This window comes from Parambassis ranga, chromosome 13 (assembly GCF_900634625.1).
Source record: "Parambassis ranga chromosome 13, fParRan2.1, whole genome shotgun sequence".
NCBI classification, from domain to species: Eukaryota; Metazoa; Chordata; class Actinopteri; family Ambassidae; genus Parambassis; species Parambassis ranga.
Window position 1 is genome coordinate 9,203,859 of NC_041033.1, and position 13,336 is coordinate 9,217,194.

The following is a 13,336-nucleotide window of genomic DNA, read 5'->3' on the forward strand; positions in this document are numbered from 1 at the left end:
GATTTTTTAAATATTTGAGATGCAAGACATGAGACCAGTGTCCCTTTTTATTCCATAGGTCTGTTTTCATATATATTTATTGATTTATTTATGCTACACAATATTATAGTAAAAGCATATAGACACAGCATGATAAAGGGTCCTACCTGGAATGGCAATCTTTGGTCCTTCCTCTGCATGTCTTCACAGTTTGGATCTTGACCGCTCATCTCCTCCATACCCCTGCAGATGAGACAGAGACAAAGTGATGCTACGCTATCAAAAAGAGCAAACAACAGCAATAATAACTTTATCACAGAATCCCACAAGAGCAAAGAGAGGGCCATGATCTACATGGCTGCTTTCAAAGCCTCATTACAAACATTTAGTACAAGTCATTAAAGAAAATTATAAAACATAAAACCTAGGCTGGATAAAGTACAGCATGAACACAGCACCCCCCTGCAGGTCATTATATCGGTAAGTTATAAAACTATGTGCGTGTGTGAGTCCCCGAACACACACACACACACACACACACAGTGAAAAGCACTTCAGATTAGTGCAGAGCTCAAACAGGGTTTGATACCAAAATGGATTAAGTAGTTTTTCACTCATATTTTCTGACTGAACCAATGCCCTGTTCTTGCTTGTTCAACTCAACACCAAAGCCTGTTGCAATCATTGAGAAACACACCCGACATGCATCCAGTCTCAAAGGCCCATGACGAACTTTTTTCCCATTGAAGTCACTTGATTGAGTTACACGAGTCTGTGTCCACTTAAATCTGTTTATGGTCTCCAGAAAAGCCAACGCAGGGATTAAGAAGGACTGAGGATCTGTCTGAATCCGTTTTATCCCCCTCTTCTGCTCCTTCACTCTATTTTCTGCTGTGACTTCGTGTGTGTCCTCTCTCCATAAGTACCAATCATCATGGTGTGTTGCCTGGTGTAATGACACAATCTGCTAAATCTTGCTTACTCTTTAATGAAATTCCAGCTGAAACACAGATTTCTAATCTCCCCTCTTTCTGTTTTTAGACTTTGTTTTGGGTACTTTTTGGTATTTGCTAACAGCAGCAGCAGCAGCAGTCACATGTTACATCAAACTAAGGAGGAAAATCAGACTATTTGGGGAAAGCTTATGAACTCTTCCTGGAAATACAGTGATGAGATTTGAACAAGTGAAGGATGCGAATACACAGCAGTAATATACACGGTCTGATGTTATTTACATGATGCTCAAAGGATGAATCTCAGCGAATTTGGCGGCCCATTTCATAACTGCTCTGCCTGAAAATGTCCTTGATATTGAATCGCCATTGCAGCCAAGAAGAGATAAAGTTTGTTGCATCTTTGCAGCCTGGTCCAAAAAGAGGTTTGAGCTCTAACATAAACAGATGCATTTTAACTGTCATGTTTTAATTAATCATCAGAGTTGTGTAATAATTAGGGGGCATGATTGATTTAGGTCACAGGTGAGGTCCTTTAGAGTTTCCTGCTTATATAGCTTCTGACTTTCACTGCTAATCTAAGGCTGACATTGCATCCATCTTTTTGTCTATCTTCATTTACAGTGTATAGGCTGAATATGATATTATTATTTTAGGTTAATACTCCCAATCAAACCCCACTTATCCTGTTAGCATTGTTTGGTTATTCAGCCTCATCCAAACAACCATGTGTGCAATCAGCCTGTTCGGGCTGTTATGTATGAGGGCATGTTTGCTGGTGCCCTCTGTGATGATGCTGTAGAGCATAACCACGATATTATTGTTTCTAGACTGAGGAAAGTGCTGGTGAAGGAGGAGGGAGGGACAGTAAAATTAAAGTAGTCATTTAACTAGATGTAAAATACAGTGTACAACCCTCGGTGAATCTCCCTCTCCGCTCTATTCCTCCACACCTTTCTATCCACTCTGTCTTTCTTTCCTTTTTTCTCTCTAACTGAATTGATGAAAATGTATTTTCCTTTCAGTTTTCAGGGTCATCATTGCGATCAACATGCTTAACATTGCTGTATAATGTGACAAATGAAGGAACACTAAGCCAGTTTGCACAGCCGTCAAAATGAGGACGCCCTGTTCTCATCTAAATAGGATCAGCTTTGGGAGGATGTTATCATTTTTTTGACCCACTTGTGAATGTGCACAGCACTACAATTCAATTTCTGATATTATGGTGTTGACAACTGTGTCACACTAAGCTGTTTGTGTGCCACCTGGGATGGAAACTTTCCGCAGCTATTATGATGAAGAAGCTTAACCTCGTTGTAATCCCCCTCATATACACTCGCTCTAAACACCTGCACGTTTCAGCTCAGTCAACAATCAGTCCATTTGCATGGCGCTGCGTTCAACTGGTCCCACAAAATACATCTACTGAACCCTATATACAAACAAAACTTCTGCAGTAATCACAGATTGAATGATCAGGCAAAGTGTACATATCTTTAAGCAGCATACCAAAACAGGGAGCGATAGCTGTGAATGATCCTGATGAGAAAGCTGTGCAGGATCCTTTTTCTCTTCCTTTATTACTCATACACATTTCATTGTATCATTATGCATCTTTTGACACACTTGTACTGCAAACATGATGTCCTGTAACAACTTTAATCTGTCAATGTGCAGGTTTTTATCTCTTTCCACCCTTTGCTTTCTTGCTTACTGCGTGTCTGTTATCTCTAAGTATAAAATACACACACACACATTTATATATATAATAACAAGTAGCATCTACTGATTCTGATATTCAATGTAGGACGATGTTCTTAAAGTTCAGACTGAATGGAAACCTCTGTCTGACCTTGCATGATCTTATTGAACTCTGAGGAAGGGTGACAGAATATTATACAGGGGAATTCACTCCAGAAAAAAAACATTTCTTTAAAATAATTTTCCTTCCTCTTACCCCTCAGTCCCAGTCAGGCATAAGTCTTCTCCATCTTGGCACAGAACCACAGTGGTGAAGACTGGCTCCTCCACAGCGAGCACAGGAGAAACAAGAGGGGGTGCAGGTGGAGGAGGAGAGCAGCTCCTGCAGCATTCCCCCTCTGCAGGGCCCTCGCTCAGGTTTTTGGCCTCCAGGGCGAAGCCTGGATTGGGGTAGGGGTGTGGTCGAAAACCCTTAGGGATCCCAGTGGTCGAGCAGATGTTCAGGAGCTGGATGTTTGTTCAGTTTAGACACAGCTCTGTCTCACTTGTCCAGGTCAGTGATGAACCCCTGTGAATCTCTCCCGTATCCAACTTCCTTCCTCATGTCTCTCTCAGTATCTCTCCCCTGTCCCTCCCCACCCTGCTGTCAGGCTTTGGAGAGGAGCAGGATTAGCGTCTCTTTCGATTACAGAGGCTGGATGGGTGACGTCAGTCAGGCTTGACAGTTTCCTCTGATGAGTTGGCACACTGGGTCGCTGGTTCATCTGTAAAGTAACGTACAAAGGGCACGCAGATGGTGCATCCGCACACTGCGGGAGTACGTTAAATAAACACAACTGCTCCCCAGTTGGACATGAAGAAGTTTATGTTTTAACATAATTATTTTCTGGGGCCCTTGTCTCGTCTACATGACTAACTCTCTCTCTCTCTCTCTCTCTCTCTCTCCTTCTGTGCTCCCAACTGTGTGGGTGCTGTTGCTCCATCAGTGGATTTAGATTTAAGCGATTTATGGAATTAGCCCAGAGATCAAGGGCTTAGGGGCATAATATATATACATATATATATATATATATATATATTATATATATGTATACACACAGTGACCATGCTGAACAGACAGAGCACTGCTAACAGCAGTGTATAATCCCCTCTGTGGGCTAAGTCTTTAAGCTATATATAGAACAAGGTACGGAAGTAGTCAATGAAACATGAAGGGCATCAGTCTTCTGCAGAATTTCAGTGGATTCTTGCTAAATAAAAACCAGACTCAAACTCTTGATGCAATTTCTGATAAACATCTTGTGAACTCTGACATAAGCTTTGCCCTCTGAGGCTTTCAAAGGCTTCAAAATGCACCCACCAGGATCATCCTCCATATTTCTAATTCGGGCCTCTGCAGTGGTTTCCCGTTCTATTTTATTATTGATTTTGAACTTTTTTTGTGACCTTTAAGACCTTGCATATTCAAGCCCATAACTACATCAGGGATTTACAGCACTGAGCCTGAGGTTGGTGTCTAAGTTAAGCTGATAGTGGCCTTCTTGTCATTCCCCTGAGCCTGATTGGTGCTTTGCAGTCAAGGTCCACAGTAAAATGAAACAGCCATTGTTTTAATACCATAGTAGATATAGATATAGTATCATTTTATGCCTATATTTAACACTTGTACACTCAATATTCAACCTATATATTATATATGTTTGTCAGATTCAGCTCTTTATTAAAGGGCCTCACCCTGCAAACCAGACAAACACTCTTCTTTGTTAAATATGTTCAAGTCATCCTTAGCCCATACATTTACACTTCAAAAGAATGAGGAGGCACAGTTATTATGGCTAATAACTTTGTTATTCAGGTTTAAATGTTTGTTGTTATAATTGTAAATCTGTGGTCTATACAGAGGAATTTTAAAGTATTTGTGTGTGTGGGGGTTTGCTATATCTGCCTCCACCAGTTTGAAGAGAAGTACTGATGGTGTTAATGATTAAAGGGAGTGTGTGATTAAAGTGAATGTATCTTGTGCAGCCCTTATCAGTTTCCACATGAAAAGGTTTTCTGAGGTATTCTGAATGGTGTCACTGTTTTTATCTTTAACATGAGATCTCAGGCCACCACGTGCTGTGTGTGCAGTTTTGACAGGAAGGCTTCTAAAGCTGTAAACACAATATTATTATTTCATTGTCATTATAAATAAATATGAATAAAATGGTTGAATTTACACAATGTTTTACTGTTACAGCACACAACCATCATGCAGGACAAGGATTTTCACATTTTTAAAGCACCGCTATGCTTCTCAAGTCCAGATACATTTTTTCCTGTTGAAACAAATATGATTACTGTTCAAAATGAATTAATGGTAATTTGACATAAATCAATAACAGACTCTGGTTCTGTGTTGAGAAGTGGTGGTCCCAATGCCACAAATCCTCATGAGTAAATATGACTGACCCTGAATTTGACTTTATTACCATGACTCATTCCTCTTTGGACAAAGGAAAGATATTGTTGACATTTATCCACCAAGTACTTCCTTCATTTCATTTTAATATAATTCATAAATTTGCACAGTTACTCTGATTTATTCTCAGATAGCAAGCATGTGTGGCCCACTTCTGGCCCTGATAAAAATGGATGTGAGCCTCTAGTAGCCCACATTTAAAAAAGCAAATTTGGCTTAAAAATTACCAAACTTAATTTGGGCCTGTGTTGCCTAAGATGTGTTTGCCTTTACACTGTATTCTGTATGTAAAGTAACACTAAAGTAGCCCACATAATTTATTTAGTTGCTTTTTGGTGGAGATGTGGCTATGGTCTGGCCTGCATGTGGCTCGGATATAACAAATATTTTGCCATATTTGGGCCACACCATTTTGGTTATCTGGTTTGTCACCACTACAGGAAGAACCACTGCAGTCGAGATTAGATTGAGATTGATTACAAAGTACAGTATAACATAAAGTGCATAGAGTGAAGTGAGAACAGGAAATAGGAACGCTGTGAAATACCTCAAAATTATACTAAAAATAAAAATTTGATGTACTTACATTCCACCAATGTGTGATATGTGATCCACTTTCACAGATTTAACTATTAGTCTTGTCTGCCTGCATTTCACAGCTTTTTTTAAAACACCAATACCTGTTTTCAAGCAGCTGTGGGAAAAATAAACAGACAATAGTGGAAAATCTAGGTCTTACACCTGCTGATTACGCTCCTTTTTCCCTCAGTTGTGCTCTTAATGCCAGTCAGATCCTTCCCTCTGCTGATCAACAAAAAACCCAATTTCTTGCTTGTTGAAATCTTATTTTACAATATATTTAATAAGCCACTATATGTGTAAGTGATCACATCCTTGTTTACCAACTTACATATAAAGAGATAATACCAGGACAATTTATAAATGTGCTGTATGAAAGTTACTTCTCTGATGAAGTCTGTAATGATCACTACAAAGAATCTGAAGAATGTTGAATGTTACGTTATTACGAAATCTAGGTTTCCTTCCTCAATTTTCCAATGCCTGTTTTAGACCTATTGCATTATTGTTGTGTTGAACCCTGCTCACCCCTTTAACTGAAGGGTAAGAGAGTTTGTGTGTGTCAGTTTCTTTGTATGAAGAGGTAAACATTTATGGATATTTCACATGTGCTGTTGCATTTCTGTGACAAAATGTTTCCTTGTCTCTAATAGTTCTTCTGACCTTTCATTATCTTATAATCATTATTGATTTGAATTAAAGTGTTTTTGTTTTGACCGTTTTATGTTGACATGCCTGTAAATGTTCTTTGCCATTCGCTACACATTCGGAAATAATCATCATTTCTCTAATACAAATGTGCTGTTTTGTTTGCTGTCTTCCAACCATTGGGTGGCGCTGTCTCAGAAATCCTCACATCCCGGGTAGGCCGCACATGCGCAAATGGTCTGTTTTCAAACAGGAACGGACGATAGCGGCATTTGGAAGTGTGGTGGTGATATATTTATTGTATTTGTCAGGCTTGTCTTTAACAAACTTTACGCAATGGATTTAGACAGTGGCACGTACGAGCCAGGATTTGTTGGGATACGATTTTGTCAAGAATGGTGAGTCGTTAGCCGTACAAAGGTTACAAAAGTTAATCTTGATAGCTAACTACATGTTACTGAAAAGTAGCGTACATGTTAACGTAGTATTCATTGTCTAGCTACGGCTACATAAAATAAAATAAAAACCTGAAATAAAAACTAATTTTCTTTTCCAGCAATAACATGTTGTACCCTAAAGAAGACAAGGAGAACCGTATCCTCCTGTATGCAGTAAGTATCTGGTTGTACTCTATGCACCTCACTTGTTAGCATGACTGCTAATTTAATAGTGAGTCAGTCCAGAAAGCTTATTAGTAGCTCCTAATAAGATGCAACCCGTCATTTAAATTTACAGGCGTTTAACCAATTTACCCACAGTGCAAAAATTCTTCTCACAGTGTGTTGTTGGGTCAATGACAAATCAAGCTTTTAAAAGGCTATTTTTAAAAGCATTAATATTTTTTAAAATAATGTAATGCATATTTTTGAGTCCAGAATAATGTGTTTAAACAAATCTCATTTATTAAATAACCTTTCTAACAGTTTTAACTCATATTTTAACAACTTTTTTTTAACTTCACAAGCAAGAAATGTCAGGTGGCACAACCACATATTTTTAAATATATATATATATATATATATATATATATATATATATATATATATATATATATATATATATATATATATATATATATATTCCAAGATAAATCTTTGGCAAGTATCCATTAGGGTGTGTACACTAGGTAACACATTATGTTATGGTAGTTTTGTTTTGTTTATACAATAATTTAAGATTTTTCCCTTTTGTAGGTCAGGTTTTAACTATCGTTAGCATCCAATTTTGCATTTAAAGACAGAAAAAATATTTTAAAAAATACACAAATTAATATATTCAGTAAAATAAGTACACAAATTACATTTAGAAACCATTTGGTCACTTTAAGCTATTAATTATTAGTTTAAATTGGTTTCACCACCTGACGGTTATTAGTTGTACCACCTGACAACATTAGTAATGACATGAAATATGTACACCAAAAACGTGCAGAAGAAAAAAAGAAGAAAGAGGGTGAAGAACAATAGTTTGATTGCCCAGCAGCAATCAAACTAACACTAAAGTGAAGTTTTAACAAAATTGAAACATTTTCAAATATGGAGTAATATTTGTACAGACCTACAGAGCCCCTCTGATGACATGGTAAAAAAATAAATAATCTGTGGCCTGAAATATGTATAATGTGCGCACAAAATACTAATTCGTGGCCACTTAGTATTTCATGGGAACTAATTAGTATTTCGTGGCCACAAATTAGTATTTCGTGCTCACGTTATACATAATTCGTGGCCACAAATTTTTTTTTTTTTTCCATGTCAACAGAGGGGCTCCGTACAGACCTTCTCAGGTCTGTGTAATAAAGAATTCCCAGTCTGAATGCATTAGCCATGTGTGCCATGAATTGAGAGGCTCTGGTTCTGATATTACTTTGAGAACTTCAGCTGAGTAGAAAAAAAATGACGTCAGCACGGTGGGGCCAAGTGAAAGCATTTTTTTCCTCCCTGTTACTTTATGCAGCTCACCTGAATCTCTTCACTAACTACTTGAAGAACTTGCCCTACAAAGCAGCATCTAAAATGTACATATTATGTAAAAATGTGTAATATCTTTAACTTAAAACTAGTAAACATTTTAGACATGTCACAGATATATTTAGGGCTTTTAATAACATTAAATGTTGACTAACTGGTTGCACCACCTGACTTTGGCAACTTATCTTAAATTAAACAGGCTTCTGTTTAGATGCTAGCTTTAGCCTCTACCCATGTCATCATATTCATATAGATCAATTTTTATAAATAAAGTGTTTTATGATAAAAATCTATTTTTTTCTAGTTTTCCAATGGTTGTACCACCTGACATAGAAAGTGTACCAGTCTATATATGAATTGAAAGTTGTTATTATCAATAATTAAGAGAGACACAAACCTTTTAGCTTAATCCCAAGGGTCCCTTGGGGTCCTCCGGCTGATACAACAACAACATGCAACATAAAAGTATGCCATAGCATTTTATTTTGGATGTATTATTATTAAAAGAGCATTTTTAGTAAGTTTTTCAGTCTGACATTTCCCTGTCTCCATGTCTTTGAACCCACAGTGCAGGAACTGTGACTACCAACAAGAGGCAGACAACAGCTGCATCTATGTCAATAAGATCACCCACGAGGTTGAGTAAGTAACCACATTAAAGCATAACATGATTATTTCTTTCTTGTCAATAATATTGTGTGTCCTTTATGTAGACAGTTTTAGCTGCACACTCATTTGATTGAGTACTTTATAACAATGTAAACATTTAAACTGTGACAGCATTGCATGTGCTTGTAACATTAGTCATTTGAGAACTAAAATTGTCCTGTTTCCATGGTTCTAATTTTCCCAAGTGAACTTACACAAATCATCGCTGATGTATCTCAAGATCCTACACTGCCAAGAACAGAGGACCACCCCTGTCCCAAGTAAATGTCACCATATTGAATATTGACTCATTTGTATGGATATGTGTGTCTGTACTCATTCATAGTGCATATTACAGTGAGTGGCTCTGATTGAATTATGCTCTGTTACTTCTCAGGTGTGGTCACAAGGAGGCAGTGTTCTTCCAATCTCACAGTATGAAAGCTGAGGTAATAATCATGTTTAATACACTACAGTGCAAATATACAGACATACCAGCTACAGATCACATATAACCATAATAAACCCAAGATACCATTATGTGATTCAACTGATCAGTTGACTAATCAAGTAAAAAGTCTACATACACTCATTTTCTAAAGAGAGGATGTCATGTTTATACATTAAACATGTTCATGTTTTGCAGCATTATTTATACATAACTGTTAAGGATTGTGTCTAATGTTCTGTTCTATCCTACACAGGATGCTATGCGATTGTATTACGTCTGCACAGCCCCTCACTGTGGACACCGGTGGACAGAGTAAATGATGTTTATGAGAGCGGAGCAGCTTTTAGCTGGGCTTGGGTTGTGTCTCATGGTACAAATTTTTAATCAGTGAGAATCCTAAATAGTCAAATTGGGAACTGTGAGGAGGAATAATGCATCAGATCGTGGTCATATTTTCAAAATTCCAGCACAGCTCACTACTTTATTATCCCTGTATAGTGACTCATTTCTGCCACTATTTTGTAAAATATTGTCATTTTTTTTAGCAGTTGCAGAGTTTCAAATATGTATTGTTGCAGTCAAACGATGGAGTTATTTTCAAATGTCTTTAGTAAAATACTTACATAAACATGAATCTATTCACTTTTATTTTACAAAGATTTTCTTGGGACCTCTGGCGCGGTGGAAATCATTGATGTTATGCTGTAGGAAAAACTAAATTTGTGAATGTTTTGGTAGAGAAATAGGAAAATAATAGGCAAAAATAACAATAGTCACATTTAGCAGTCCTGTAGATAAAAAAAAATCTTTATTTCTACAAAACGTCAGGTGATAGAGCAGTTATCATCCTAAAAGTTTCTTGACTTGTAAATCCCCACGGTATCCACAAAAGCTTTTATGCAACTTTGTTCCCTCTCTGTACTTTGTGTTCTCACCTCAAACATGTCAAGAGTCAAACAGTCACAAATTATCATTTGTTAATTTAATAGCACCTGGACATACTAGGCCCTACTAGGAAATATGTACATTTACAATAAAAGTACCAGTGAAAAGTGCAAATCAGCTTTGTAGGAGCCACGATCACAAATCCATTCAGTTTCAGAGTGTTTAAACAGCCTGGGAGATGTTGGTATAAGTCCTGGAGCACAGCCATCTGAGCCATTGTAGTGTCATCTTCGACTGAAGTTTAAAACACTTGTCACCACTGACTGGTCAAACATAGAGAAAAAATGTATATTTATTTATACAGAGTATGTGATTTACAAAAGAGGATTATATATGCTAGAATTTGGACTTTGATCTCAGGAAAAGCCAAAATTATGAAAATAAAGGTAGACTTCTATTCTGTAGCAACTGATTGTCAAATGTACCATTGCTATACACGGTCAAACACATGTACACTTCCTGTCATGTACAAATATTTGCCATACTTTCTGGTATTATTCCACTACACAGGTCATGCGACATGCTTTTGCTTCCTCTTACTGTAAAGGGACATGCACTACCCTGTATTGCACAAACAGATGCCACTGGTTTCCCTGTGAACTCCTTTACATCATTTTGAAGTAGGTCATGTCTGATCTGTGTGGCAAGAAGTTTTTCTGTCAATTTGTTCAAGCAACACTATATGGAACTTCCTTTTTTCAAACAACCAGTTGGGAAACTTTGCCAGTGAGACATGTTGGAAAATAACGTCTAATGCGTTCGTTTAGAGAGACTTGCAGCCACATGAAACGGCAGAAACAAAGGTGTACTTTCCATGACCACACCCCCCAGAGACAGGCTTCTTGATAAAGGAGCTGCACAGTCTGCAGCTGGTCAGTCTTCATAGCTAACGTCTAAGTGCTGCGACATGGACCCAGGAGGTATGAAAACAAACTGCTGTTGATCATTTTTGATAATAAAATATAAAATACTGATACCTTTATTGTGCGTCTTCTCTGCAGTGAACATCGTCTCAAGGCAGCAGTGGGGAGCAGCTGCCCCTCGACAAAAGCAGACTTTGAAAGGCCCTGCCCAGAGAGTGATCATACACCACACTGCCACCCCGAGCTGCAAAGGCCTGGCAGAGTGTAAGAGCCACATCGTCAGCATTCAGAGGGGGCATATGAACGAAAGGAACTTTGATGACATTGGATATAAGTGAGTACGGTACCTAAGCTAACACTAATGCTCAAAATGTCAAAAGTATTGTACAGATTCCAGGCAAATGCCATTTGGAGAATTATATATACTTGTGTCTCTTTTCTGTTACTGATTCATATTGTTTCAGTTTCCTTGTTGGAGAAAACGGCACAGTCTTTGAGGGCCGTGGTTGGGGTGTGGTAGGGGCACATGCCAAAGGCCACAACAGTGACTCACTCGGGATTGCCTTCCTGGGAAATTTCAATAGTAAGCATTCCTTTTGTATCATGACAACAATGAAAGCATGTCAAATGTCTATGGAAGAGGGGTTGAAAGCCGCTGTATGTACAAGTATAGCAATGTAAAAATACTCACTACGTGGGCATAGTAGCTACTTCAAACTATTTTGACTCATTATAGATTTTTGCACATCTAAACTGTGACTACACTCTGCTGTTTAAAACCTATCTTCAACTTAAAAGTAACTAGAGCTTACCCTTCTTTTATATGCTGTCTATGACGATGAGTTCACTGTACACAATTCTCTACATAACAATACTAATGAGTCTTGTTCTTGTTTTCAGATGACACACCTAGCAGAGAAGCGATTTCGGCTGTAAAGCAGCTGCTGAAGTCTGGTGTCTCTCGAGGTTTTGTGCACTCGGCGTTCAGCCTGTTGGGGCACAGAGATTTGGGGCAAACAGAATGTCCCGGATCAAACCTTTACGCTGCTCTTCCACAACTGAAGAGTGCAACATAAGCTAAGTTCTGTCTGTGGGAACAGTTAATACCCACTTTCAGTTGCACACATCTTCACCAGCTGAAATAAACAGGGTGGTAGGACAGCACTACAGTTTGTCTCTCTAACAGCAGAGGGAGCCAACCGGCTCAGATAAGACAAAATCCAATTCACAGAAATCATTACACTAAATATTCAGGTTTCAAAGCTTCATGATTTGACATCCTAAGTTTAAATCACTTGAGTCTAAGTGCAATGTAACTTTGCCGTGCAATGTATATGTTCCTAATTAAAACATGGTTTACTTATAAGCTGTACTCTTGCAGTTTGACTATGTGAGCCACCCAAGTTTCACCATGCAAAACAGAAACAGCATATTTTATCATAATAATGCTTAACTCATTTTGCAACTTCTGCCTCTGCAAAATCACCAAACAACATAATACATGGAATCAAATAGACAAGATCCGAAAAGGGGGGGTTACAAGTAATGAGACAACAATGCATGCTTTCTGCCAGATACATTCCCAACAAGTGCTCACTTGTGCAACTCAGGGCTTATGGAGAGGGGCCCCTATCAAAATGAGTAAAAGGTAATAGTGTAACAGATATATGTGTCGTTCCGGATGTTATGTCTGATGTCTGATGTGACAGCCGGTGTAACAGGTGATTCGATCCATAACAACAAATGATAACAGAACGTGCACAGCTGGTCACACACGAGAGTGCTGGAGTAGGCAGTAAAGCATGTAACCACTCTGTACGTTTGGTAAACTGTTTACTTCATTTCAATATCAGAAGGTGTGTGTGTGTGAGAGAGAGAGAGAAACAAACAAATGGAAAACAATACTCTGATTTTTCTGTCATACAAATAATAGGGTGTCTGTGGTGACCTTTTAAGTAAAGCTATCACATGTGGAGTACCATATAACACAAGACACTAACTCAACAGCCACCCTATAGGCTATGTGTGGAGAATCTGTAAGCAGGTCTGCAGGAGCAGCTTCATGGCTGTACACTTTATTAAGTTATGAGGAGTAAGGTTTTTTAATTTTGTTCATTGTAGTTTTAGGAAGGCCA

At 38.1% G+C, this 13,336-nt stretch overlaps 2 protein-coding genes across 2 annotated transcripts; both read left to right on the forward strand.

The window, feature by feature from the left end:
* Positions 1-6,567: 6,567 nt before the first annotated feature.
* Positions 6,568-10,027, forward strand: polr2i (RNA polymerase II subunit I). Its single transcript, XM_028419434.1, has 6 exons — positions 6,568-6,722; positions 6,881-6,935; positions 8,863-8,936; positions 9,149-9,223; positions 9,340-9,391; positions 9,647-10,027. Exons 1-6 carry the CDS (start codon positions 6,661-6,663, stop codon positions 9,707-9,709), a joined length of 381 nt encoding a protein of 126 aa, XP_028275235.1. The 5' UTR covers positions 6,568-6,660; the 3' UTR covers positions 9,710-10,027.
* Positions 10,028-11,000: 973 nt separating this feature from the next.
* pglyrp5 (peptidoglycan recognition protein 5) lies at positions 11,001-12,571 on the forward strand. The gene is made up of 4 exons (XM_028419433.1): positions 11,001-11,258; positions 11,340-11,535; positions 11,666-11,784; positions 12,102-12,571. Exons 1-4 carry the CDS (start codon positions 11,246-11,248, stop codon positions 12,275-12,277), a joined length of 504 nt encoding a protein of 167 aa, XP_028275234.1. The 5' UTR covers positions 11,001-11,245; the 3' UTR covers positions 12,278-12,571.
* The last annotated feature ends 765 nt before the right edge of the window (positions 12,572-13,336 follow it).